This window comes from Passer montanus, unplaced genomic scaffold (assembly GCF_014805655.1).
Source record: "Passer montanus isolate IOZ18808 unplaced genomic scaffold, ASM1480565v1 scaffold157, whole genome shotgun sequence".
In the NCBI taxonomy this organism is placed as follows: Eukaryota; Metazoa; Chordata; class Aves; order Passeriformes; family Passeridae; genus Passer; species Passer montanus.
In genome coordinates this window covers 1-27,017 of record NW_024362827.1, presented here as the reverse complement: position 1 = coordinate 27,017, position 27,017 = coordinate 1, and the positions used below count along the sequence as shown (strand labels likewise).

The following is a 27,017-nucleotide window of genomic DNA, read 5'->3' as shown; positions in this document are numbered from 1 at the left end:
AAAAAAAATAAAGAGTCCCAAAGAGCTCGTTTAGGGCAGGCAGAGCTGGGCACTGCTGGGTTTGGGTGCTCCCAGCAAATCCAGCCTCTCCTCCTGGCCTGGGGTCGTTCCTGACTTGGGCCAGCTCCGCAGATTTGTCCCACTGGGCCACTGGGAGTGGCACTGGGCAGGGGCACTCGGGCTCTGCTGCCAGGGGAAGGGACTGGGAGGTGGGAGACAGAGCAAGCTGGGCAGCCCTGGGGGAATGGGACAGGAAAAAAATAAGTGGAGATGGGTCAGGAGAACAGCCTGGACATCCCTGGGGAGATGGGAAAGGAGAACAGCCTGGAGATGGGTCAGGAAAACAACCTAGAGAGCCCTGGAGGGATGGATCAGGAAATCAACCTGGGCATTCCTGGAGAGATGGGACAGGAAAAGAAACTGGAGATGGGTTAGAAAACAGCCTAGGCAGCCCTGGAGGGATGGGACAGGGGAAAAAAATGGAGATAGGTCAGGAGAACAACCTGGACAGCCCTGGGGGAATGGGATAGGGAAAAAACCCCTGGAGATGGGTCAGGAAAACAGCCTGGACAGCCCTGGGGAGATGGGAAAGGAGAACAGCCTCAAGAGAACAGCCTGGACAGCCCTGGGGAGATGGGACAGGAAAAGAGCTTGGAGGTGGGTCAGGAAAACAGCCTGGGCATCCCTGGGGAGGTGGGACAGAAACACAACCTGGAGATGGGTCAGGAGAAGAACCTGGACAGCCCTGGAGGGATGGGAATGGAGAGCAAGCTGGATATTCCTGGAGGGATGGGAATGGAGAGCAAGCTGGATATTCCTGGAGGGATGGGAATGGAGAACAAGCTGGACATTCCTGGAGGGATGGGAATGGAGAAGAACAAGCTGGACATTCCTGGAGGGATGGGTCAGGAGGTCCCTGGAGGGACCTTTGGGCCCTGGGCCAGGGCAGCAAGAGGTGCTTTGCCTCACTCTGACAGGGCTTTGCTCTGCCTCTGTGAGATTAAGGATTCCTGACTGGAAATAAAAGACATTTTAAGGGTGCCCAAGCAGCCACGGGCAGTGAGCAGCTCCAGGTGTGAGTTCAACTCCTCAGCAGCTCCCCCAGGCCTTCCAGGGGAGCTCCTCCTGCTCTGCCTCACCGGCACGGGCTGAGAACCCCTCTGGGGACTGGTTTCCCTCGTGTGTGGCACCTTTTAGGGCCACGCCTGGAAGAGGCACAGCAGCCTGGATCCGTGAGGGGAGAGAGCCAATGCAGGCACTGAGTGAGGAGAGACTGAGAACTGGGTGAAGAAAAATAAAAAATAAAAGAAGTTCTCTCTATCTGATGCAAGCTGGTACAGAGGTAAAGGTTAGGTCACCTTTTGGAACTGGTCCTGATGGGATGTTCCTTGTTTTTCCCAAAACAAGGCACAGTAACTTTTCTCCTGGATGGTTTTGGATGGAGGTGGGGAAGGCCAGGAGGGCACTGGGGGTACACCTGGGCACCCCCTGGCACCACAGCCAAACCTCAGCGGCCCTGCTGCTTCTTCCCCCAGGAAATCTCTGCCAGTGCCCCATGTGCTGAAACATTGCTCAAGAAGTGGGGAAAAACTACAACAAACAGGGAGAGGAGAGGGAAAGGAGAGGGAAAAGAGAGGGAAAAGGAAAGGAAAGGAAAGGAAAGGAAAGGAAAGGAAAGGAAAGGAAAGGAAAGGAAAGGAAAGGAAAGGAAAGGAAAGGAAAGGAAAGGAAAGGAAAGGAAAGGAAAGGAAAGGAAAGGAAAGGAAAGGAAAGGAAAGGAAAGGAAAGGAAAGGAAAGGAAGTGCTTGATCCCCTCCCTGTGCTGCTCCTGCTCAGAACATGACCCGTTACCACAGGGAAACCCCAAAAAATTCCCTTTTCCCCCCTGCAGGACCCCTTTGGTGCTGCTGTGTCGTGCTTCCCTCTGCTGAAGGCACCTTTGGAGAGCACTTCAGGCCCTGAGGACAACGCCCCACAGCCTCTTATTTACACCTGAGATTAACCCCGTGCTGCCCCCAGCCCCACACCTGGGGTGGCAGCACCAGCTTGGGGACAGCCAGTGCCACACGAGGCACCCCCCGAGTGGCCCCGTGGGCACACACACACACACACAGAGCTGGCTCTGCCACCCTCGTGGCTGCCCCGCTGTCACACGGAGCACTTGGCCACGTCACCCTTGTCAAAGACAACTTTGGTTGCGAAGTAGATGGCGACCAGGCCGAGGCCAGCAGCTGACACCATGTAGGCAGTGACAGACTGGGTGAACTGCACGATGGAGCCCATGAAGAGCGAGGGCACCACCTGGGACAGGAGGAAGGCGCTGTCCAGGATGGCCAGGTCCAGGCAGATCCCCCGGGCAGGAGCCCCCAGCTCCGGCTCCCCCACCACGATCCGCAGGGAGACGTCACAGGGGGAGCTGCCACACAGGGCAGAGCTGGACACGGCTGCAGGGGAGGAGGAGGAGGGGGAGGAAGAGGAGGAGGAGGAGAAGAGGCTCCCAGCGTGGCCATTCTGGTAAGACAGCTTCTGGCTGGAGAGCAGCCCCTTGGAGAAGGCTGGCTTCTTGTCCAGCAGAGCGGCGTCTTCCTCCTCTTTCCTCTTGAATTTATGGAGAAATACCTGTGGGAAATACCAGGGAGGTGGGTGAATTTATGAGAAATACCTGTGGGAAATACCAGGGAGGTGGGTGAGGAAGGAGCTGGGACTCTGAAAGGTCAGTGAGGAAGGAGCTGGGAGTCTGAAAGTGAGTGGGGAAGGAGTTGGGACTTTGGGAGGTGGGTAAGGAAGGGGCTGGGACTCTAAAAGGTCAGTGAGGAAGGAGTTTGGACTCTGAAAGGTCAGTGAGGAAGGAGCTGGGATTCTGGAGGTGAGTTAAGAAGGAGCTGGGAGTCTGAAAGTGAGTGGGGAAGGAGCTGGGACTCTGGAGGTGACTGAGGAAGGAGCTGGGACTCCGAGGGGGCCTTGTTTTTGTGCAGGAGAGCAAACCCAGAGCTCTGTGTGTGTTCAAGGGAGTGCCAGCCTGAGCCTGGCCCACGTGAGATGGGCTCTGGAGCCAGGCTGGCTCTTCCCCATGGCACGGGATGCCAGGCAGCCCTGACTCACAGGGGAGCCCAGCCAAGGCTGGGCTGTGCTCAGGCTCTGGGGCTCAGCAGCCCAAAGCCAGCCTGGGGACAATTCCTGCTTTGTCACCTCCTCACGGGGTGCCAAGGGAACCTGCCCTGAGCCCACCCTGCAATCACCTGGGGCAGGGCAGGAGTGAAGGGCCAGCCTGCTGGCAGATCAGACACCCAGGGCAGGGCAAACAGCAACGTTGGGGTTTGTGGCGTGGGAGACTGGGAACCCACACCCAGAGCCCAGCGTGAGCAGCCCCTCCTCATCTGGGATGTTAAAAGTGCCACCAGCTGGGACACAACAGTCCTGGGAACTCGGGGAAGGGCTCTTTTCTCAGCTCTGCACCAAACCTCAACCAAGCTGCTTCATCTGCCTGCCCAGACCCTCCTCACTCCAGCCAGGAAAAAAGAGGCAGAGGGAACCAAAATCTTTTCCTCCTCACCCTTTTTTTGCTCGCTCTGCTCACGCTGTGAGGTCTCTGGAGTGTTCCCACAGAGCATTTTCACACCAGCAGAGCAGGGGCAGGAGAGACCAAAGGCAGCTGTGCCCTCCCAGCCTTTCCCTGCCAAGCCTTTGGCAAAGCCTGGGGAATGTGGCCTTCCCCTCCCCAGCCTGCGGAGTTTGGGTTTCACTCCATTGATAAAACATCCATGGGAGATCCCAGGCAAGCTGCAGCTCCTGCCAAGCTGAACATTCCCTCACCCCCTCCATTCTGACAGGACTCCTGGTGCCAATTGGGATGGGCTGCTCCGAAGGGTTCCTTCAATGGGAACATCTGGATGCCTGTGGGAACAACTCCCACTGGCTCCACGGCACAGCCAACCACTGCCCTTGGGATGAAAGAGCTGCTCTCAAACCACAAATTAATTCTGCATTTGCAGCACAAGAGGAACTCCCATTAATCCAGCCTGCAACTCGGGAACCTCCTAGGACTTCTCCACAAGGATAACATCTGTGGGAGAGGGTTAGGAGCCTTTGTGCTGGTGTCACAAGTTTCACAAGGTTTCTTTATCTCGGAGCTAAGGGAATAGGAAGAGCTTGGGCTTTCATTTTACTGATCCTGGTGCTGTGGATGAAAACTGGAAAGCAGCACCTGTGAGGGCTGAAAATCCTTGGGTTTTGTAGCTGGCAGAATTCACACGGGGATAACTAAACCAGACCAATTTCCCCTAAAACACAGGAAAACCAGAAAAATCTGCAGGGCCAGGCTGGCCTGGAGCAGATCCCCACCTGTTTGTCGTGGTGGTAGAGGGATGCCAGCGTGTAGGGCAGGATCTGCAGGGCAGAGAAGGTGAATCCAGTCAGGGCGGCGGAGATGGTGACCACGGTGACACTGTGGGACAGGCACATGACAAAGGCTGCCCCAGGGAAGAACACCACGCTGGCCAGGTACACTGCCCGCGTGCCAAAGTGCTTCACCAGCCGGTCCATGATTGTCGAGAAGAAGATGGAGGTGATGCACTGCAGGAAGAGGCCCAGGCTGCCCATGCGGACACCTGGGGGGAGAGGGGATGGCCACTGCCCTGGCTGCCCCGATTCTCACAGCCAGGCACCCTTCTCCTGGCCCCAAAGCCCAAAACCATCATTCCCTGTGTCCCAAACCCCCAAAACATCCTTCTCTCAGTCCCAAACCCCAAAAACATCCTTCTCTTGGTCCAAAACCCCAAAAACATCCTTCTTTCTGTCCCAAACCCCAAAAACATCCCTCTCCTGGCCCCAAACCCCAAAAACATCCTCCCCTTGGTCCCAAACCCCAAAAACATCCTTCTCCTGGCCCCAAACCCCAAAAACATCCTTCCCTATCAGTCCCAAACCCCAAAAACATCCTCTCTTGGTCCCAAATCCCAAAATATTCTTGTTTCTCTGTCAGACCTTCACCCCAAAAACATCCTTCCCTGTTAGTCCCAAACTTCACAAACATCCTTCCCTCTCTGTCAATCCTCAACCCCTGAAACATCTTTCCCTCTCCATCAGTCCCAAACCCCAAAACATCCTTCCCTATCAGTCCCAAACCCCAAAACATCCTTCTCTCAGTCCCAAACCCCAAAAACATCCTTCTCTCTCTGTCAGTCCAAAATCCCAACATATTCTTCCCCCTCCATTAGTCCCAAACCCCCAAAAAATCCTTCCCTTGGTCCCAAACCTCAAAACCTCTCCATCAGTGTTTAACCCCAAACCATCCCTCCCTCTCCATCAGTCCCAAACTCCAAACCGTCCCTCCCTGTCAGTCCCAAACCCCAAAACATCTCTCCCTGTCAGTCCCAGACCCCAAACCGTCCCTCCCTGCCAGTCCCAAACCCCAAACCATCCCTCTCCATCAGTCCCAGACCCCAAACCGTCCCTCCCTCTGCCTCAGCCCCAAACTCCCAAGCAGAGAGCGAGGCCAGGGAGCCCAGGCAGGCTGGGCTGGCCCGGGGGGCAGAGCAGCAGCACCCCCAGACCCCAGGATGGCAGCAGCACCCCCAGACCCCAGGATGGCAGCAGCACCCCCAGACCCCAGGATGGCAGCAGGCACCCCCAGAGCCCCTCCCTGCCTCGTGGGCACCCCAGCCCGCCCGTGGGAGCCCAAATGCCACCCAGCCTTTGGCAGGATGTCCCTGTTTGTCCCTTCCTCCTGCTCTTGGCCCAGGCCCTGTCACCTGCTGCTGACCCAGGATCCGTTGTTATCTGATGCCCAAGGCAGCAGCAGAACAAAGGCAAGGAGGAATTGTGCTGGAGCCAAGGTAAAGTACAGAACCTGCTCCCAGCTGCCGCATCCGGTGGCAATCCGGACCTTACCCTCTCACAAAGATCGCTCAGATTTCAGGGAATTAAAGCCATTAACTCTTTGGAGCAGGGATCATTACTCAACACATGTTTCTATGACAGGCAGCACAATGGAGGGCTGACCTGCTGGGAGCTAAACAGTGCCAGTGCTCAATAATAATTAAGCTGCCTCTAAGTTAAACAGACACCCAGCACAAAGGGGCAGTGTGCTGCAGGGCCCTCCGAGTGCCAAACTGCAGGAAGGTGCCTCCAGAATAAAATATTTGGATTAGGGAGACCAAAAGAGTGGTTAGGGAGGGAGTCAAGGCTGTGGCACGACCAGCAGGCAGAATGGGCCAGCAGGCAACACCTGTGGGCAGGTGAAGGGCTGCTGGAGCAGTGTCCCAGCCTGGGGATGTGGCAGCTGCAGGCTTGTGAGCAGCTCTGAGGCACTGGAGAGGGGCTGAGAGCTGGGAGAGCTGCTGGAGGGCTCCAGGAGCTGCTGGGAGGTGGGAATCTCCCAGCAGCAGGGAAGGGAGAAGCAGCAAATCCCACCTCACTCAGATGGAACACAACACCCTGCTCCCCAAGGATGGGAGCACCCTCAGCCCTCCCTGGGAAAGGAGGGGACTGAGAGCTGGGAGAGCTGCTGGAGGGCTCCAGGAGCAGCTGGCAGGTGGGAATCTCCCAGCAGCATGCAGGGCAGCAGCAGAAAATCCCACCTCATTCCTATGAACACAACACCCTGCTCCCCAAGGATGGGAGCACCCTCAGCCCCCCCTGGGAAAGGAGGGCAGAGCAGTGCCAGGAGGGGGCTGAGGGCTGGGAGAGCTGCTGGAGGGCTCCAGGAGCAGCTGGCAGGTGGGAATGTCCCAGCAGCATGCAGGGGAGCAGCAGAAAATCCCACCTCATTCCTATGAACACAACACCCTGCTCCCCAAGGATGGGAGCACCCTGAGCCCCCCCTGGGAAAGGAGGGTAGAGCAGCGCCAGGAGCTCTCCAGCAGAGCCTGCAGACAGAGCCAGCCCCATCCTGCTCCCTGTGCAAACTTCCAGAGCCTTCTGGCACTCAGCAGCCCAGCCCCAGGCCAGGGCTGCCCTGCCAGATCCGTGCTGGAAGAACCAGGAGGTGTTTCCCAACCGGGTGCCCTGTGCCACGCTCTGGGAGCCATGGGAAAATGTTCTGTCCTCACCTAGCTGCAGAAAGCCAAGTTTGCTGTAGCTTTTTTTTGGTGTTATCAGCAGAGCTGTGCCCATCCCCAGCTCCCAGGAAACATTTCTACCCCAGGGAACGTGGCAGCAGCTCTCTGGCCACAGAGAGAGGCACAGCTTTCCCAAAAATTGTCCTGGGGAAGGCTGTGAGGAGATCAGAGAAAAGAATGAGAAACAGTTCTTATCTCCACTTGCTGCACCTGTTGTTGTGAACATGTAAAATGTGCTATGGAGATTTGTTTATCAAAGGGTGGTTTCTTAATTAGCCAAGGGTGATGGTGTTTGGATTGCAGGACCAATTATGTCCAGCTGTGTCTATAAAAGCAATGGGTTTCTTAATGATAGAATAATATGATAAGAGTAATAAAGTAATTGATCAGCCTTCTGTGAATCATAGAGTCAATGCTAATTATTAATTATTAATCAGATATCCTCTGAACAGAGAGAGAGTCACAGTTCTCCCAGGAAAATCCTGGGAAGCTGTGACAAGCTGTGGGAAAGTTGGAGGAAAGAATTAAAACAATTATTATCTCTCATTCTGTAACCATTGTTTATAGGTTCTCCAGAGTGTGCTATTCACAGCTCACCAATGGGGTGAGAGGTTTTCACTTTGAGACCACTCAGGCCTCAACTTAGCAAGTCAGGCTTTGAAAGTGACACCTTTTCCTGATAAACTCTTGTCCTGGATTGCCAAGCAGATTGGATTCTCTTTGCCATCTGGATGGCAGTTGTCTCCTGCTCAGTGGGCAGTTTTCCTTATCTCCTCCACACCCACTCCTCCCTCGGGGGCACATCTGCTGATAACAGGCTGTGGAATGTCCCTGCATGGCTGATAAGAACTGCAGCATCCATGGGAGATGTGAGCCCAGAGGGAGGAGCCAGGCATTCCTACCTGGATAGAATCTGAGATTCTGGAGCACCAGCACGGCTTCTGCACTGGATTCCCAGAGGAGCAGCAGCTGCCTCTTCCCCTGGATCTTCAGAGGAAGACTGCACCCTTCTACAGGATCCCTGCTCCAGCAGAGCCACCCCTGACACTGCAGGAGGGCTGAGCCACAATTCCAATGGGACTGCTGCCAGCACCCTGACCCACAGGGTGTCAGGCTGTGTCTGACTCTGTCAGTGCTGTTTTGATTTACTGCACTGTTTACTTTATCTTTTTATTTTCTTCCCTGATAAAAAACTGTTATTCCTGCTCCCATATTTTTTTGCCTGAGAGCCCCTTAATTTAAAATGATAAATTATATCATATTATAAATTATATAAAATATATTTATAAATTTATAAAATATATAATCTATTTATAAATGCTGAAAATATATAATCTATTTATAAATTTATAAAAGATATAGTCTATTTATAAATTGTATAGAATTATAAATTATAGCAATTTGGAGGGAGAAGGTTTACATTTCCCATTTTAGGGGAGACTCCTGACTTCCTTAGCACACACCTGACTTTCCAAACCAAGACACCTGTTCTGTTTCACCTCCTGACTCCCCACTCTGAGGGCTGGAGCCTCTCCCTCCCTCCCTGACCCACTCCTCACCTTCATCGTAGTGCCGCCTGGCCTCGGTGCCCGGCTTGGCCCTGGGCACGCCGTGGTACAGCCCCTCCCCGACGAAATCCGTGTAGAACAGCATGAAGGTCATGAGCGCCATCCAGCTGCAGAGCTCGGCCACGAAGAGGCGGCGGATGGCGCTGGGGACGCGGCAGCAGAGCCCGTGCAGCCGCGGGTCCAGCAGCAGGCACAGCTTCCCGGCGGCCTGCAGCGCCCGCCGGCCCTGCGCCACGCACGGCCCGCGCCGCCAGCAGCACACCGACACCCCCGGCGACGCGTCCTTGGGCGCCGGCCCGGCCGGGACATCGCCCTGCGCGGCCTCCTCCGTCACGAACAGCGTGGCCAGCACGCAGCCGAGGAAGATGAGGGCCAGCAGGGTGAAGAGGCAGCTCTGCTGGCCTCCCAGGTAGGGCGCCAGGAAGGCCCAGTCGATGGCGGGCAGCAGGTAGCCGATGCAGCCCCCCAGGCTGACCATGAAGGCGTACATGGAGAAGGCCTGGCGGCAGCTGTCCGGCTCCTGGAAGAGGTCGGAGAGCAGGGCTTCCAGCGGGGTGAAGCACACCTGGCCACAGAAATCCAGCAGCCCGATGCCCACGATGAGGAAGGCGATCTCCAGAGGCCGGGGGTTGAGGGCACACAGGCTGGCCAGGCTGCTGGCGTGGGGGATGACGAAAAGGCTGAGCAGCACGCCCAGGCACAGCAGCCAGATGAAAGGTCTCCTGCGGCCGTAGCTGCTGTGCCAGTGGTCGCTGGCCGAGCCGATCAGGGGCACAAAAACCAGCCCCAGGACAGGGCCTATCCCTGGGAAAGAGACACGGGCTGTCACAGGGACGCAGCTGGTCCCTGGGCACTCCTAAAAGGGATGTCTGGTCAGTTTGGGAGGGTTCAGTGGGTCACAGCCCCAGCAGGGATAACTCTCCCTGCTCTCACTCACCCCCCACCCTCCAGACTGCAAGGTTTAAAACAAAAAAAAACCACCTCAGAGAGGTGACAAAGCTGCCTACCCAAAACCATAGCTCACCAATGGGGTGAGAGGTTTTCACTTTGAGACCACTCAGGCCTCAACTTAGCAAGTCAGACAATGAAAGTGACACCTTTTCCTAATAAACTCTTGTCCTGGATTGCCAAGTGAATTGTGTTCTCAGGGTTTCTGAGTGAGAGTTTCTCCCTGCTCTCACTCACCCCCCACCCTCCAGACTGCAAGGTTTAAAACAAAAAAAAACCACCTCAGAGAGGTGACAAAGCTGCCTACCCAAAACCATGGTCATGAACTTCTCCTCCACGCCCACCTCCAGCAGCAGCGGCGGCACGTAGGTGATGCCAGCAGCCAGGCACACCTCCAGCCCGAAGGTCAGCGAGTTGACCAGCAGCAGCTGGGTCCTGCGGCTCTGGAAGGACATGCTGTCCTTGGCCCCCAGCCCTCAGTGGCACAGGGCTGTGTCCTGCCAGCTGCACAGCTCCCAGGGACGCCCCCCAGGCAAGGACTGGAGCTTCCCGTCCCGGGCTGCTGGGGAGATGCTGCTTCCCATTTCATCAACGGCAAGGAACCGTCTTTTCCTCTTCCTCTTCTTGTGGGATGTGCAGAGCCCAGCAGGGATCCCACCGCAGGCTTCCCCTGCTGCTCACAGCCTGGGGTCTGTGGGGAGTTAAACACAGCGGGGAACTGGGTAAAACCAGGGGCACAGGGACGTGTCACTGCTGAAAGGGACAGTCCCCAACCCACCAGGCCAGGAGAGGTGGAAGGATGAAAGTTCCATCCCTGACAGGTTTGTCCCTAAGGGATTGTGGGGTAAAACCAGGGGTACACGGATGTGTCACCTCAGAAAGGGACAGTCCCCAACCCACCAGGCCAGGAGAGGTGGAAGGATGAAAGTTCCATCCCTGACAGGTTTGTCCCTAAGGGATTGTGGGGTAAAACCAGGGGTACACGGATGTGTCACCTCAGAAAGGGACAGTCCCCATCCCACCAGGCTGGGGAGGGGCTGGGAGAGGTGGAGGGATGAAAGCTCCATCCCTGAAAAATTTATCTCCAAGGGATTGTGGGGTAAAACCAGGAGACACATGGATGTGTCACCACAGAAAGGGACAGGCTGGGGAGGGTCTGGGAGAGGGGCAGGTGAAAGGATGAAAGTTCCATCCCTGACAGGTTTGTCCCCAAGGTTTGTTTGTGACAGATGAGACAGGGTTTGGGAAAACACCCAAGCCTGGGGTTTTTTTGAGACAAGGTTTGGGAAAACCCAATCCTGTTTTTTTATTGGGGGACAGGGTTTGGGAAAACCCAATCCTGCTCTCGAGGACTGATGACCTCTCTGTCCTGTCTGGCCACCTCGTGGAGATGGCAGCGAGACAGAGGATTTGGGGTCTCCTCTTGCAGGGAAATCACTCACCCTAACCCTAACCCTCCAAGGATCAGGGGAGTGCCTGCAGCCACACGGGCTCATGCCCAGAGGCCACCAGGGCCCCGCCTGTGACCAGGACACCCCGTGCTGCTCCCAGGCTCCGGGGGAAGCCATTTCACCCAGATGCCACCTCCAGCCCGGGACGGGGCACGGAGAACAGTCGGTGCCTCCGTAGAGTTTCACAAACAAACCTGACCCACTTTAGCCTCATCTAACAGCAAATGGCAATTACCTTACTCATTAGACTGAGTCATTTATTTGCCCTGTAACTGCTCCCTTCTCCCCAGAGGGGAGAGGCCAGGGGATGGGGCCAGGGGCTGAGCAGCAGGGCACCAGGGAGCAGACGCCTCTCAGTCCCAAATGACAGAAACCCTCCAAGCTCCCCAGCATCCAGCCCAGCAGAATTTGCTAAAAACACCTGGAGGAGGTGGCCTGGTGAGATCAGTGCCCCCCGAGCCCTCCCTGCCCTCCATCACAGCACAGGTGTGTGCAGGCAGGTACGGACCACACAGTTTTGTCACTTTTCTCTCTCTCCGTGTCACCATCAGCTCATAACCCACGAGGGGGAGGCTGGGGGAGGCTGGCAGGGTGAGGATGAGGCTCAGCCATCACTCCATCACTTCCTCACTGCAGGAAAGTGCCACTCCTGAGCTCAGGAGCTGCCAGTGCCACTCAATAAATACGGATTATTCCCCTTTGGGGACCCTGCACTTCCCCTCAACTGTCACACAAGATCCCTCCTTTCAACAACCGCCTTGCCCAAGGTCGAACAGCAAACAAAGGGGGAACGGTTTTGCTTTAATCACCAGAGGCAGCTTCAAAGGAAGCCCGGGCTGGGCTGAGCATCCCTTCAGCCCAGGAAGCGCCGGGGGCAGCGCCCACCTTGCTCAGATGTGGGTTCCACACAGGATGTGTCAGCCCAGCTCGGTCAGGGGGGCCCAGCTGGAGCCCAGCCCCGGGATGAGGAATTTCAGCTCCAGCAGCTCCCAGAGTCACAAGGAAAATTAACCAAGAGACTCAGACCTCAGGGGGGGATGGAATGTCCACTGCCTGCTGTGATCGGGGTCTGGAGAACTCAGAGAGGGGGAGCTACCCCAAAAGAAACCCCAAACACCCAGTGACAGATGCCTCACACAGACTAAAAGTTGCTTTCTTCCCTTTCACTGCTGTGGCAGAGCACTGGGGAGGCAGCAGGGGTCTGTGCATTGCCTGAGAATTGCAGTTGGGAGGCAGAGCTGGATTTCTTATCTGCAGGTAGGAACAGACCTCTCCTCCCCCTCCACACCCTCCCAGGGCTTCAAGGAGAAAATAAATCCCTGAAGCAATCAATAATCATGAACAGCCAGAGATGAGAAGTCTCAACTGCAATAAAGCCGTAGATAAAACTGCAGCAGATGATGAACTTTCCTGTTTGAGCTGAACTCCATCCCAGTACCCATTCATTACTCTGTTCATTTCCCCCACAGAACAGAGACAGGGAATTGTGCTGGGCAGGGGAATGTCCTGCACGGCTGATTTGTGAGGCAGGGGCTGGGGAAGGGAGTTTGGGAGGCTCGGGGAGCCAGGACTCACCTGCAGGTGCTCCCTGAGCCCAGCCCAGGCGCTCAGCAGAGGCTGCTGCAGGGTTTGCAGGGCAGCAGAGGTGGAACCCAGCACAGGTTTGGTTTCAGGGCCCTCCCTTTCTGCTGATAACAGTTATTGTCCCCGTGCCACTCCTGTGCCCGGGCCCCTCGCTGAGCCTGAGCAAACACTGCTGGCACCCCCTGACAGGTGCTGCCCTGAGGAAACCCCAGCTCTGGGCTCACACCTGAATTCTGCCAAAAAAAAAAACCCTGATATTCACATTTATCACCCTCCTTTGCTGATCTGCTGGTGCTCCAGCAGAGATTTAGCACGTGGGGCTGGTATTTTGTTTTTAAAGGCAGCAAGATGTGCCTGCAGCTTTGCTGGCCCCGAGTGACAGCCCCAGCAGCAGCAGGACCAAACACCCTCTCCTCAAACCCCTAATCCAATCCTTCCCAGGGGGGTTTATCCCCTGGATTGTGCTGCTCTGGCATGGAAGGAGTCAGGAAAATCCATTCCCAACTTGGAGATCCTGGTGGAACAGCAGGGTTTCACTCACCCAGGGGAGCTGGCAGCACCCTGCCCATCCCAGAGGGGCTTGGGGACCTTCCCCAGCCCCACGGGGGCAGCTGCTGCAGGTGACACTGGCACTTCTCACCCTCCAGCCTCATTTCCCCAAATTCCCACAACAGGAACAGGGTTGGAGCACCTTGACAAGGACAACAGCAGTGCCCAAAAAGGGATTTTTTGAGGTTTCCAGCCCTCAGGAGCAGAAGGGAGCCACATGTGGGGCTGTCCCACAGCTGCTCCCAGAGCTGGCGTGCCATGGGACATCAGCTGCTGCTCTTCCTCCTCCCTCCCCAGGAGAGCCAAAGCATCTCAAATCCCTTTTTCTTTTAAAAACCCAAACCATCTCAAACCCACGGCTCTTTTAAAAAAACCCAAACCATCTCCAACCCACAGCTTTCTTGTAAAAAACCCAAACCATCTCCAAAGCCATGGCTCTCTTTTAAAAAACCCAAACCATCTCAAACCCACGGCTCTCTGCTTTGCTTTTAAAAAAGCCAAACCACCTCCAAGCCATATTTTGCTTTTAAACCTTTCTGGTTTGCTTTTAAAGCTTGCAAACCCAATTTTTCCTGCCCTTTCCCTGCAGAGAAACAGCAGATCAACTCCCAGAGCTGCCTCACCTGGCAGCCAGGTAGGAGGGCGGGTCCAGGGCAGGAGCAAAGCTTTGCTGGACAAAGGCAGAGAGGGAGAAGCCAGGGAAGCTTTTAGGAAAAACCACCTGGAAAAGGTGGATGTGCAGGCAGAGATGGACACACACAAAGAAGCCTCTCCTCCTCCTCCCAATCTCCTAAATCTTCCCAACACAGGGTCTTAGAGGGAATCACATCTCAGCAGTGCTTAGAGTGAAGAGGGAGGGCTGGTTGTTTTCAAAATAAAATGTAGGTGTACTTACCTGGCAGAGAAAAACTCATTTATTCCTGGAAGAATCCATGTCCTGCTACTCCATAATCTCTGCTGCTGGTGCAGAGGGACCAAGAGATGATGTTGGATGTGGCTGCAGGCTTTGATTTGTAGTGGTTGTGCACCTCCTCCACAGCTCAACAGACAGCAGTGACCAGACAGCAGGGAATTTGGTTCAGGGTGAGGATGCTGAGACACTGGAATAGGTTTCCCAGAGAAAATGTGGCTGCTCCATCCCTGGAAGTGTCCAAGCCCAGGCTGCAGCAGCCAGGGATGGTGGAAGGTTTCCCTGCATGTGGCAAGGGGTGGAACAAAATGAGATTTAAGATCCCTTCCAACCCCCAAACCATTTGATTATTTGATTATTAATTATTCCTGACCTGCCAGGGCTGCCTCATTCCCTTAGGAAAGGAAATCCCTTGGCTGAGGTGGGGCTGCTCCAGCCCAGCAGTGCCCAGGTGATTCAGATCCTCACCCTCCCTGCCCATGAATGGCACCAGAGAGAGGGGCAGGCAAACAGCTCCCATTCACAGCCCCAGCGTGACATTTCCAACCTTCCGAGGGGCTCTTTATGAATTCCCTGAAGCCCTTTGGAAGAAAGGGTGGCACAGAGCTCAAGGGGAGAGAGCTCAGAGCAGCCAGAGTCTTTCACAGCTATCAGTGTCCATTCAGCGCCGCTGAATGGGAAATGCACCATGGAGAATAGCTCTGGCAGGCTCCTGGAATGGAATGGAACACTCACCTGACCTCTCCTGACCCCCTCCCGGCCCTCCTCCCCTCCCAAATCTCCTTGACCCCATTCACAGCCCGGGGAGGGGAGAAGGGCGATTGATTTGGGCTCTCTGAATTAACCCCGCGTTTCCTTGGAGCCCCCCTTGGGGCTCCACTCTCAGGGAAAGAGCAGCAGCCTGGAAATCCCCTCAGGAGTTTGGGGTTCCCTCCCTCGACCCCAGGGCAGAGCCAGGGTCTGAGTCCATGGAGTCACAGAAGGGCTGTTCCTGTGACATCCCCAGCTTCTCCAGGGACACCCTTGGATTTGGGGGACAGTTCTCTCCTGCCTCGTTGGAACCTCTGCACCCCCCTACGAGGGATCCTGCTGCTCCCAGAGCTAAAATCCTGAGTCCTTCAGGGCACAGAGGGGTCCCTGGCACAGACACACAGCCGAGGGCATCTCCCACAGCCCAGAGGGAATGCTGGCAGCGTGGAGGAGCTCTGTCCTGCCTGCCCTTCACCCTCAGAGCTCACCCTGCAGGGATGCTCTGACCCCATCCCAGAGCTCTGTCCCACAGCCAGGGGCACAGGAACTGCTCCTGCCAGGAGCCTTCCTCCCAGCAAAGAGCGCCCAGCTCCAGCCAGGCCTCCTCCTCCTCCCGTCCCAAACTGGAGCCCCCTGTGACTGACGGGGTCAGCAGAGGCCAGGCTGACACTGGGGCAGCTCTCTGGGGGACAGGCGTGAGCCCAGGGCCATGGCAGGGCCAGCACGGGCAGCTTTGCCCCCGGGCATCCATGCCAGGAACACGGCCAGGAGCTGGGCACTGCTGGAGCTGGGAACAACGGGAGCCGGGCACTGCTGGAGCTGGGAACAACGGGAAACGGGAGCTGGGCACTGCTGGAACTGGGAACAACAGGAAACAGGAGCTGGGCACTGCTGGAACTGGGAACAACGGGAGCTGGGCTCTGCTGGAACTGGGAACAACGGGAAACGGGAGCTGGGCACTGCTGGAACTGGGAACAACGGGAAATGGGAGCTGGGCACTGCTGGAGCTGGGCACCCCCAGTCCTGCAGCCAGCAGGAGCCAGGGCTGCTGGGATGAGCCTCCCCTCACCAGGAGCACCCCAAAGGTGAGTTCAGGTCAGGGTGAGGGGGTGAAAAGCCCCAGTAAAGCCCAGCTCAGCTGCACAGGGATCTCCAGCCTGGGCTGGGATTTGTGCTGGTGCACAGCGGGGTCTGGCAGCGTTTTGCCCACTCAGGACTGGCATCTCCTCACCAAAGTTCATCAAGCAAAACCTCCTCAACACAGCCAAAAGCAGCAGCACTGCAGCCCCAGAGCCTCAGCCCTCGTGGTCACGCTCCCCTGAGCAGTGTCAGGTCTGCTGCAGCAGCTCCAGACCTCCAGACAAGCTTGGCTGGCTCCACAGCAGAGCCACAGCTTTGTTTTGCTGCTGCACGACCCGGGCTCTTGCTTTTATTCATGAGAGGAGCCCCCGTTCCGGAGCAGGAGGGGAAATGAGATGATCTGCTTCTGCTTTTCACTCATTTCTGCTGTTTAAAGACTGTGCCCATCACCCCTGGCACTTGATCCAAATCAACCTCTCCCCCCGGGCCTTTCTTCTCTGCTTATTATTATTTTTTTTTTTAAGCAGAAGAATCAAAATGTAAATTCAACTGGAAAGGGGGAAAAAATAAGCCCCCTCCAGGTGCCCCCTTCTCCTCGGCGTGGGGACGGGCACAGATTATATCCAGCACCACATGACCAGGGCCTGTATTTATGTGTCAGAGTGTAAAACCCACCCTGCTGAGCTGCCTTTTCTCTGCCTGGGGCTGGGGGCTTCTGCTCCGCGTCTCCTCCAACAGCCCCACAAAGGGGATTAAGGAGAGCCCCTCAGCCCTGCAGAGTAATCCATCAAATTATCCCTTGTAGGCGTTGCTGTCCTCTTCAGGGGAAAAAGAAAAAAAAAAAAAAAGAAAAAAAAAAGAAAAAAAGCCCTCCAAAAGCTTTTAAAGGCACTGAAATTACACTTGAGCCTGAAACACTCCACCCAGCTGCTGGAGCCCACAGCACAATGGGCTGGTTGTGAAGGGGACCCGGGAAGTGAGGAGCAAGGAAAAAGAGACAGACACTTAAAAAGGGCAGCGGCCTCCCCAGGGCTGCAACGCCAACAGGTGCTGCAGAGCCTGCAGCACATCCAGGGCCTGCAGCACATCCAGAGCCTGCAGCACATCCCCAGGGCTGCAGCACATCCAGAGCCTGCAGCACATCCCCAGGGCTGCAGCACATCCAGAGCCTGCAGCACATCCCCAGGGCTGCAGCACATCCAGAGCCTGCAGCACATCCCCAGGGCTGCAGCACATCCAGAGCCTGCAGCACATCCCCAGGGCTGCAGCACATCCAGAGCCTGCAGCACATCCCCAGGGCTGCAGCACATCCAGAGCCTGCAGCACATCCCCAGGGCTGCAGCACATCCAGAGCCTGCAGCACATCCCCAGGGCTGCAGCACATCCAGAGCCTGCAGCACATCCCCAGGGCTGCAGCACATCCAGAGCCTGCAGCACATCCCCAGGGCTGCAGCACATCCAGAGCCTGCAGCACATCCCCAGGGCTGCAGCACATCCAGAGCCTGCAGCACATCCCCAGGGCTGCAGCACATCCAGAGCCTGCAGCACATCCCCAGGGCTGCAGCACATCCAGAGCCTGCAGCACATCCCCAGGGCTGCAGCACATCCAGAGCCTGCAGCACATCCCCAGGGCTGCAGCACATCCAGAGCCTGCAGCACATCCCCAGGGCTGCAGCACATCCAGAGCCTGCAGCACATCCCCAGGGCTGCAGCACATCCAGAGCCTGCAGCACATCCCCAGGGCTGCAGCACATCCAGAGCCTGCAGCACATCCCCAGGGCTGCAGCACATCCAGAGCCTGCAGCACATCCCCAGGGCTGCAGCACATCCAGAGCCTGCAGCACATCCCCAGGGCTGCAGCACATCCAGAGCCTGCAGCACATCCCCAGGGCTGCAGCACATCCAGAGCCTGCAGCACATCCCCAGGGCTGCAGCACATCCAGAGCCTGCAGCACATCCCCAGGGCTGCAGCACATCCAGAGCCTGCAGCACATCCCCAGGGCTGCAGCACATCCAGAGCCTGCAGCACATCCCCAGGGCTGCAGCACATCCAGAGCCTGCAGCACATCCCCAGGGCTGCAGCACATCCAGGGCCTGCAGCACACCCCCAGGCCTGCAGCACATCCAGGGCCTGCAGCACACCCAGCCCTGCAAGGCTGCCCGGGCACCCCAGCCACCCACCGAGAGGGAATTTGGGGCGCTGGGATGGGTTTGCTGTGCCCTGATGGCCCCGTGGACACGTCCTCAGCAGAGGTGAGGCTTGCAAAGGGTTGCATTTGTAAGGGAGAACCCAAATTGTTCCTGTCACCCCCTGTCCTCACTGTCCCCAGAGCCCTGGGACTGCACAGCCCCTCAAACCCCAGCAGGACTGTCCAGGACTCCGGGTACCTCCACCAGTGACCCCAAACCAAAACCCCGGGAACACCCAGAATCTGCTTTTTCTCCTCTGCAGCCCCCTGAAGTGCACAGGAGCTGCTGTGCTGCTCCTCAGCACCCCACTTTGAGGGCTGAGCCCTCCCTCTCCACCAGCCCTGCCCGAGCAAGCACGTGGGATTCCCTGGCTCTGCACGGCTGAAATCTTCTGAAATTCCCAGCAAAACAGGGATCACAAAGTGCTTACCCCAACACACTGGAGCTGGGAAAAGAGAAGAGCAAAGCAGTGCTGGTGGCACCCAGAGCACCCACAGGGCCAGCTCAGCACCGAGCACCCCGACACAAAACCCCTGAGTTAAAAAACCCCCAGTGCTGAGTGACAGCATTTCCCCATGTGTCACAGGGAGGGGACAGCAGCCCTCACTGCTCTGCTCTTGTGAGCCCTCCTCTCTGCTCACAGGGCTGGGAAAATGGGAAGTGAAACTGCAACTTCTCCTTCGCAGCTGGAGCAGAAGTGCTGAGGGGACATTGAGCCCTGGGCAGGCCGGCTCCGGCTCCTCGGGGCTTCCAGGAGCTCTGCCCCACCACTCTTTCCTGGCTTCATCTGGAGAATGACAGTCACGGGGCCGGAGGAGCCTCAGGAGTGGTTCTGGGGTGGAAAGGACAGCTCTGGTGTCTGAGCAAACCCAGGGGCCTCAGCAAGGCAGGGCTGGACACGAGGCTGCAAATCCTGGGATGTGGAGCAGCTCCTGGTGGAGTTTTAGGGGGGATGAGGGGTGTCCCTGACCCCAGACTGTGCCCACACAGGGGTCAGACGCATTTCAACCCAGCAGGAGCCACCAGCACCCAAAACTGAACTCCAAAACTGAACTCCAGCTTTTGCCAGGAGCCTGTCCCTCAGGAGAAAAAGGGAACAACCCAAACTCCACACATCCTCCAGGCACACCATTCCAGAGCCCCTCTGGCTGCAAATTTTGGGAGCCTGAGCTCATGCTCTTCCTCACAGGAGGCACCTGGAGGCCTTCAGCAACCACAGGGTGCTTAGGCCACCCCTCCATGGCCATTTTCTGCCCCACAACCCCAGTTATTCGTGTCCCTGCCCGAGAAGCTGGATGCTAACAGCCCCCTCTGACCTCCCCCGGCAGGTTGGGGGGTTTCTCCCTCTCTGTTTTCTGTCTGTAAAATGAGGTCATGGCTTTGAAGGAGACAAAAGAGCCTTTGCAGGGTGAGGAACAGCCCCGGGCCAGCTGGGAGAGCTGAGCCCCATCACTCACAGCCCAGGGACAGCCAGGCTGTGCCCAGAGCTCCAAACACCCCCCTGGTGTCCCTGGCATGGTAAGGGGCAGGGGGGAACGTGCAGAAAGGAGGGAATGAAGCAAAACTCCCTAAATATTTTAAACTGGGAGCTGCTCTGAGCTCTCCTTGTCCCCACACTGAGTTTCACCCTCCCAGTCTGGCCATAGAGGGGAGTTTATGCCAATGGTCCAAGGGATTTTCTGTCACACCCTCTGCCAGAGGGGAAGGTGTGCAGGGAATAACGGGAATTTTCTGGGCTGTTTTAAGGGCAAAACCAACAGCTCAGAGCTGTAAAAAAAGCAGTTTCACGTGCCTGGGGTAGCAAAAACTGCCCAGGCTCTGCCTGCACATCAACCCTGGGGGTTAATGAGGGCCTCAGATCGCTGCTGGAGCACAGGGAGGCTTCTCCTTATCGTGACACACCAGCCACGAGGCCTGGGCCTGAAAACCGCAGATTCCACAATTTTATTTTTGCCCGATAATTGCAAAGATAAGGAGCAATCAGATTTTTTTATTTTCTGAGGCAGATAAGTTTCACTGGAAGGTCTTGATGGAGAACTTCAGAAGCTTTTTCCTTTCCCCCCTTCTCACTATCAGTTTAATGTGCCATGGACTCTCAACATGCAGGGGTTTAACATTCACCAAAACAAACAGAGCAGTGAGGAATATGTGGAAGGGAAATTTTCCACTTTTTTTTTTTTTGAAAAAAACAAGGCTCAAAGCTGCCATTTCTACAGGAGGTGAAGCATTTTTACCACCCCCTCACTCCCCACCCAAACAGGAACCTCACTTCTATTTTAACTCCTGGAAAGAGCATCAGCCCTAAATAAATTATTAGCTTTTTACTAATTAGGCATGGGGTTCAAGTTCAAAGCTGCCTGGGTTTTGCAGAGCCCTCTGAGCAGGGCTGCTGAGGGGTTTTGGGCACAGGGCACAAGGGGAACAGGCAGGAAAGAGCTCTGAGAGCTGAAATTTCTGTGTTTGCTGCTGAAAACAGGAATGGAAGTTTGTGCAGTAAACATTGAGCAGGATTTTCTCTTCATGCCAGGCTGCCTCTTGCCATTATTTGCTGGGGTAAAGTTCAGAGAGCCACAAACGAGGCCCAGAGATCTCTGATATTCCTGCAGCGTGCCCTGGGCACACGGCCAGGGCACCTGGGGCTGGCAGCCAGCACCTGCCTGGGCCAGGCTGGCAGTGCCACCAGGCATCCAGAGGGACAGCCACACTCCCTGCCTTGCCCAAAGGGCTCATCTGTGGGATGTGGATTTGTAGCGGGCTCTCAGGGCCTGACAGAAGGCCCACACAGTATGGATTTGTATGTAAACTTTATGGAATAGCATCTACAGCATGGTGTGGCAAAAAGCTGACAGGCCAAGAAATGCTTAGAGGGTTTTGTAATTAGGAAATTTTAAATTGTGATGGTGTGAATTATAACACCTGTATTGCCCCACCCTTCTCATGAGACCGAAAATGGAATAAAAGTTTTTAAAACACCATCTCTGGGTCAGGAAGGGCTGAATCCATCACCCATCCCCTGGGTCAGCCCTGGGATGGCTGGGAGGGTCTGGGCAGCACAGGCACAGCCTGCTTGGAGAACCCCAGATGAAGGAGGCCCTGTGGAATCACCTCCCCAACAGCACATCCTCCAGCCTGCATGGAGGCACCTCAAGCACTGGGGCTGCAGGAATCTCCCCTGAGACAACATCCATGGGCTAGGAAGATTTAATAGCTGGGAAGTGTCCGTCCTTCCTTCCCTCCAGCTATCCCCGTGCCATTCCTGTGCTCTTCTCTGGATTTGCACACTCAGAGCCTCTCCAGCCCCTCTCTGCACCTTCCAGGCCCATGAACTGCTCACTGGGCCTTGGCCAGGCACAGCAGCCTTTTGTCCCTGTGCTGTTCCAGCTGCTCCTGCCACCCCAAGAGTTTGTCACCAGCGTTCCCAACGGGAATTGTCACCAGCATTCCCAATGGGAACTGTTTGTCACCAGCACTCCCAACGGGAACTGTCACCAGCACTCCCAACGGGAATCATTTGTCACCAGCACTCCCAAATGCACAGGAATTGTCTCTGTCACCAGTGTCCCCAACAGGAACCGTTTGTCACCCACATTCCCAACAGGAATCGTTTGTCACCCACATTCCCATCAGGAATCATTTGTCACCAACACTCCCAAATGCACAGGAACTGTTTGTCAGCCACATTCCCAACAGGAATCATTTGTCAGCCACATTCCCAACAGGAATCGTTTGTCACCCACATTCCCAAATGCACAGGAATTGTTTGTGACCAATATTCCCAAATGCACAGGAGCTGTTTGTCACCAACGTTCCCAACAGGAATCGTTTGTCACCCACATTCCCAAAGGCACAAGAATTGTTTGTCACCCACATTCCCAAAGGCACCTCTGCTGCAGCAGGGGCCACACAAAGCCCTGCCCTGTCCCGAGCCGGTACCTGGCACCACAGCCCGCTGCCACTGTCCCCTCCTTGTCCCTTTGTGCTCCACTTGGGGTTTATGAGCCGTGCAGACCGCCAGGGAAGCGCTCCCCCGTGACCACAACAATCCTTTATTCTCTGTGCACAGCTCCCAGGGCAGTTTGGGAATTTGTGCCAGAGCCCAGAGCGAGGTAGGCAGTGCTCCCAGGGAGAGCTGACAGGACACACCAGCTCTGGAGATGACCAAAAACCACTTTGGGCATCAACTGCAGTGACCCCACAGCCCTGGGAGAGGGGGAGGACAGGAAAACACCCTGGAGCAGTGGCAGATCCAGCCCAACATTCCCAGACCCATGGAAAAGGCACAAAATCGCCATCAGGGTAAAATCACTCACAAGGTCCAGCTAAAGTGGAAGGGTTTGGTCACACCCACCTCAAATCCCACCCAAGAGCCAGCTCTGCTCATTAATCCTAAATTAAGAACAGGGAATTGGGATGCAAATCAGCATCAGAGCTGAGGTCTGAGCCTCACCTAGCCTCTTCATGCAGCAAGTCAGATCCCAGCAGGATTCACTCCTAATGTTTGGCAAGGAAAGTGTGATCCAGGGATTTTCTTGCATGCCCCATTTCACCCAAAGTCTCAAGCCATAAATCTAAAGCAGGATTTCGGTGCTGCCCACAACTGTGTGCACATTATCCCCGGAGCTGGCTCCAGCCTGCTCCGTGAGAACATTTATGTCTTCTGAGTGCTGACAACCTGCACGGATTTGAGTCACTGCACTCATTATATTTCTGTTTTTCCTGAAGTCCCAGCTCCTGCAGACAAACCACCACGGAGAACTCCAGCTCCCAACAAAACAAAGGTTTTTTTGGGAAAAAAAAAAACCCAAAACAACTCCTTTGATTGAAGGGAAAAAGCTTTCACACCTCACAAACCAACCCCAGCGCCAGGCATTGTTTTATTTCCAAATAAACCTCATTACTTTGCCAGAGGCCATCCTTAAACTTCCGAGTATTCCAGCCGTGGCCAAGATGAGGATTCATCTGCAAGCCACCAAAAGCTGGCTCTGAAATCCCCAGATCAACAACCCACAAGGCTTCCCTGGGTGAAGGACAGGGCCAGTCCTTGGGATGTGGACTAAGAGCATTTTCTTTTAGCTGAGAGGAGGAAAAAGGGTTCAGAGCAGCAAATCAGGCACCTGCTCCTTGCTGTGTGTGTTCCAGCCCCCAGACAAAGGAGCCTTTGGGACCACATTCCTCCTTATTTTGCCAGACAATATTCACGGGGGTCTGTTTCTCCTCTTCTGCAAGGCTGGCAAAATGTTAAGCAAATATTTGGGAACGGCGAGAGGAACTGACATTTTAGGATATGAAAACAAGGAGGAAGGGCACAAACTGGGGGGACCTCCAAGGAACAGCACACGGACAAACAGGGATGAAATGGTGGCCTCAGAGCCCCACTCTCAGCTTTGTTTTCTCAACAAGCAACCCCACAGCTCAGTGGGTTGGGCACATCAGCAACTTGTGCAGCTCCAGGACACAGGATCAGCCTCTTCCAGCAGCGAGGAGCAACAGCAGCCCAAGGAACAGCACAGGTTTCACACCATCAGAGACAGATAACCAAACACTGGGGCACAGAACTGCTAAATTATCCTGTATTTTTCCTATATCCCTGTTCTTTTCTTTATGGTGAGTTGTGCAGATCCACACTTGACTGCCTTGCAGGGATGGTTTTAAAACTTCCCTGTGCTTCTGAAAAGCCAGGATTCCTCCCTGAGAGTCTTCATCCTCTTCCTCAGCTGAGCTGGGGGTCCTGCTCTCACATGGACAGGCTGCATGTCTGATCTTCAGCAATCAGAAACCAAGAAATCAGCACTGAGGAGAGCTGACAGCTGCTCACCAGCTTCTCATGACTCCCCTGCTCCACACTCAGCTTTAATCACGGGTTGAACCCGGCTGAGGGGTCACAAGACTTGCCAGGGTGGCTGTTTGGGCTGGGCTTTAGCTGTTTGGGCTGGGCTTTAGCTACCAGGAGCTGTCCTAGGCTGGCTGCCCACCATCAGCTGATGGAATTCTTTCCAAACAGAGGAAATCCAGCCCATTTTGGGTTCTGTATCCATCCCTGCTGCTCCTGACAAGGCTTCTCACCTTCACTCCCTGCTGACCCCAAGCACCACCTCCCATCCCTCACTCCTTTCCCTCCTGGCTCCCTCGGAGCCTCAAATCCATCAAAAACCTCCCCAGATTTCACCCAGCCGAGCCAAGCTTTGCTTTGATGTTGCCTCAGCCATGCTGAGGAGACACAACTCATTAAAGAGCACCCAAAGCAGCCCCCAGCAGCCACTCCTGGGGGACAAACACAAACTCAGAGCTCCGATTTTAAGGATTCCCACACTCTGGAATGCTCAGCCATCCCCTCTGTGACAAAAGCACTGCAAACCTCCGAAGGGAGTAAATCACAGGAGGAAAACAGACCCTGAGCACAGCACTAAGGTGATTTTGTATTTTTATTTTTAAGAGCCTGCACGCCCAATGCCACCAAGAGGCACAAGAGCCCAGCCATCGCCCTGAGCTCCGTGCTGAGGCTTTGGCTGAAGAGAAAAGAGATGAAACTCAGGGAGAAAAAACCAAAAGCACCCCTCCTCCCCTCCCCAGCACTGCCACTTGAGTGCTCCAGCGAAATAAACAGTTTGGGGAAAAGGTTACCAAGAGTTTATGCTAAACATCATTTCCTAGGGACTCTGGGGAAGATGAAGTAGACCCGGGGCTGAATTTTTTAACTCGGGGATCAGGCCAGTGATTCCAGCCTCTCCCAGCACAGACATGGCCAAAAATCTGCTGAAAAAAAACGGATTTTGCTCCTTTTTGCTGCTGGAGCACGTGGAGGCACCACAAGTGCTCCCAGGGGATGGTGCTGGTTCTGCTCAGCCACCACCCTCCAGCAGCCACCTGGGGCTTCACTGGGACCTCGAGGACACAGCACCCACAGAAGTCACCACAAAGTCCCTGTTTGTAGGGGAATATCCCCAAAGCAGCCACAGCAAGGAGAATTTCCTCCCAAGATCCAGGGATTTATATCCCCTGTAAAGCTCTTATTTAATTTGCTGTTAATTCTGGAGATTCTTGTTATCCATATCAAATTTCTAATCCTTTTTTTTTTCAGTCCCAAATCCCATCAGCCAAGCACTCCGGGCTTCCACGATGTTCTGTGGCAACAAAATCCAGAGTTTGAGGCACAGCCTGGAATCCCAGGGCTGGCAATCTGGCTCCAGTGCCACTCCCCACCACGGGAAGCAGCTCTGGACGATGCCAGAAAGTTCAGGCAGCATCAAATATTTAAAAAAAAAATTAAAGAAAGAAAATTGCAGGTGGGGTGAATAATAGAAAATGTTTCAAGGCTGGTACATGTTTTTCAGGAGTGTCTGCATGACTTCAGTGCCCAGGTCATTTGGGTACTTTTGAAGTTCTTACTCATGTTCTATTTCTATAAATTCGGAGATATTCTCATGTTACACACATAAAGGCTGCTCTCCTGAATCACATCTACAACCAGAACAAGGCAAAAATGGGATTTTGAGCCTGGCCACTTTCTCTGGAGTCGAACAGGTCCAGGTGAGCGGCAGGAAAGCTGCTTCCCTTCCAATTCTATGTTTGTTTGTAACATAAAAATGGAAATTGAGCATCTTGCCACGTCTGGCCATCACCAGCATAAAATTAATAAATTCATTTTAGTGCTTCTCCCTTCCTCCTAAAGCTGTCATCCGTGGGAAGACAGACGAGTCGGGTAGTTTATGTTTATCATAAACAACTCCAGCGTTTTACCACCACAACCTCGAGCGCTGCCGAAGCCAGGAATCCCTGGAATTATCCCCAGCACGGCATTTAGGGACGGCTCGAGGCAGCAGAGCCGGAGGGGAGGCACCGAACCCAAACAGCACCGGCGGCAATGAAAACTCCCTCAGCTCGGATTCCCGGGATTCACCGACCTGCCCCGCGATCCTCAGCGTTCCTGCGGGTCCAGCCCGGGAATCCTGGAAGCGGCGCGGGGGAACCTGCAGGGATGAAGAGCTGGAAGCGCTCGGGAGGGCAGCGCAGCCTCCAGCCCCACCTGCGGCCGCTCCTGCTCCGCTTTATTTTTGTTTTCCCGCAGCAGCATCACCCCCGGAGCGCTTCCTCCTCCTCCTCCTCCTCTTCCTCCCCCGGGCAGCGCCGCTGTCCCGGCCGGGCAGCGCTCGGTGCTGGCAGCGGCTACAGGCGCGGAGAGAGCCCCGAGAGCCGCGCGGTGTGCCCGGAACCCGCCGGGGACGGCAGCGGGAGCCGCATCCCGGCACGACCAGCGGCATCCCGGGGCAGCCGTACCGCATCCCCGCCCGCGCATCCCCCCGGCCCGGCCCGGCCCGGCTCGGCTCGGCTCGGCTCGGTTCGGTTCGGCCCCGTGCCCCGTGCCCCGTGCCCCGTGCCCCGTGCCCCGTGCCCCGTGCCCGGCCGTACCTGCACACAGCCGCACTCGCCGCCGCCCGCGCCGCCGCCGCCGTTTAAACGCGCAGGTTGGGCCGCAGGGCGCATGCGCTGCCGCGGGCGGAGCCCCGGGCTGCCCCCCCCACGACCGCGGCCAGCTCCGAGCGACAGCGGGCCCGGTGCGCTGCGGGAACAACAGCCCCGGTTCCCGCAGCCCCGATCCCGCAGTTCCATTCCCGCAGCCCCGCGGAGACAACGGCCCCGATCCCGTAGTCCCGTCCCCGGACCCTCCGCCGGGAGAACAGCCCCGTTCCCACAGTCCAAATCCCACATCTCTGAGGGCAAACCCCTCCGGTAGAGCAGCCCAGTTCCCCGCAGCCCTCTCGGGGAGAACAGCCCCATTCCCGCATCCTCAGCCCCGCAGACCCCACGGGAGAACAGCCCGGTTCTCTCAGTCCCGTTCCCTCAGTCTGGTTCCCTCAGTCCCGTTCCCTCAGTCCCGTTCCCTCAGTCCCATTCCCTCAGTCCCATTCCCTCAGCCCGGTTCCCTCAGCCC

At 55.9% G+C, this 27,017-nt stretch overlaps 1 protein-coding gene across 4 annotated transcripts; it reads right to left on the bottom strand.

The window, feature by feature from the left end:
• Positions 1-1,793: 1,793 nt before the first annotated feature.
• SLC45A3 (solute carrier family 45 member 3) lies at positions 1,794-26,573 on the bottom strand. 4 transcript variants are annotated; one of them, XM_039702593.1, is made up of 6 exons: positions 26,495-26,573; positions 14,054-14,350; positions 9,882-10,265; positions 8,618-9,430; positions 4,342-4,607; positions 2,149-2,619 (listed from the first exon to the last, which is right to left on the bottom strand). In XM_039702593.1, the coding sequence occupies exons 3-6, from the start codon at positions 10,027-10,029 to the stop codon at positions 2,149-2,151; spliced, it is 1,698 nt and encodes a 565-aa protein (XP_039558527.1). In that variant the 5' UTR covers positions 10,030-10,265; positions 14,054-14,350; positions 26,495-26,573. The 4 variants fall into 4 exon arrangements, with proteins under 4 accessions (XP_039558530.1, XP_039558527.1, XP_039558528.1 ...); XM_039702594.1 differs by lacking the exon at positions 26,495-26,573 and adding an exon at positions 25,990-26,347; XM_039702595.1 differs by lacking the exon at positions 26,495-26,573 and adding an exon at positions 18,519-18,603.
• Positions 26,574-27,017: the final 444 nt, after the last annotated feature.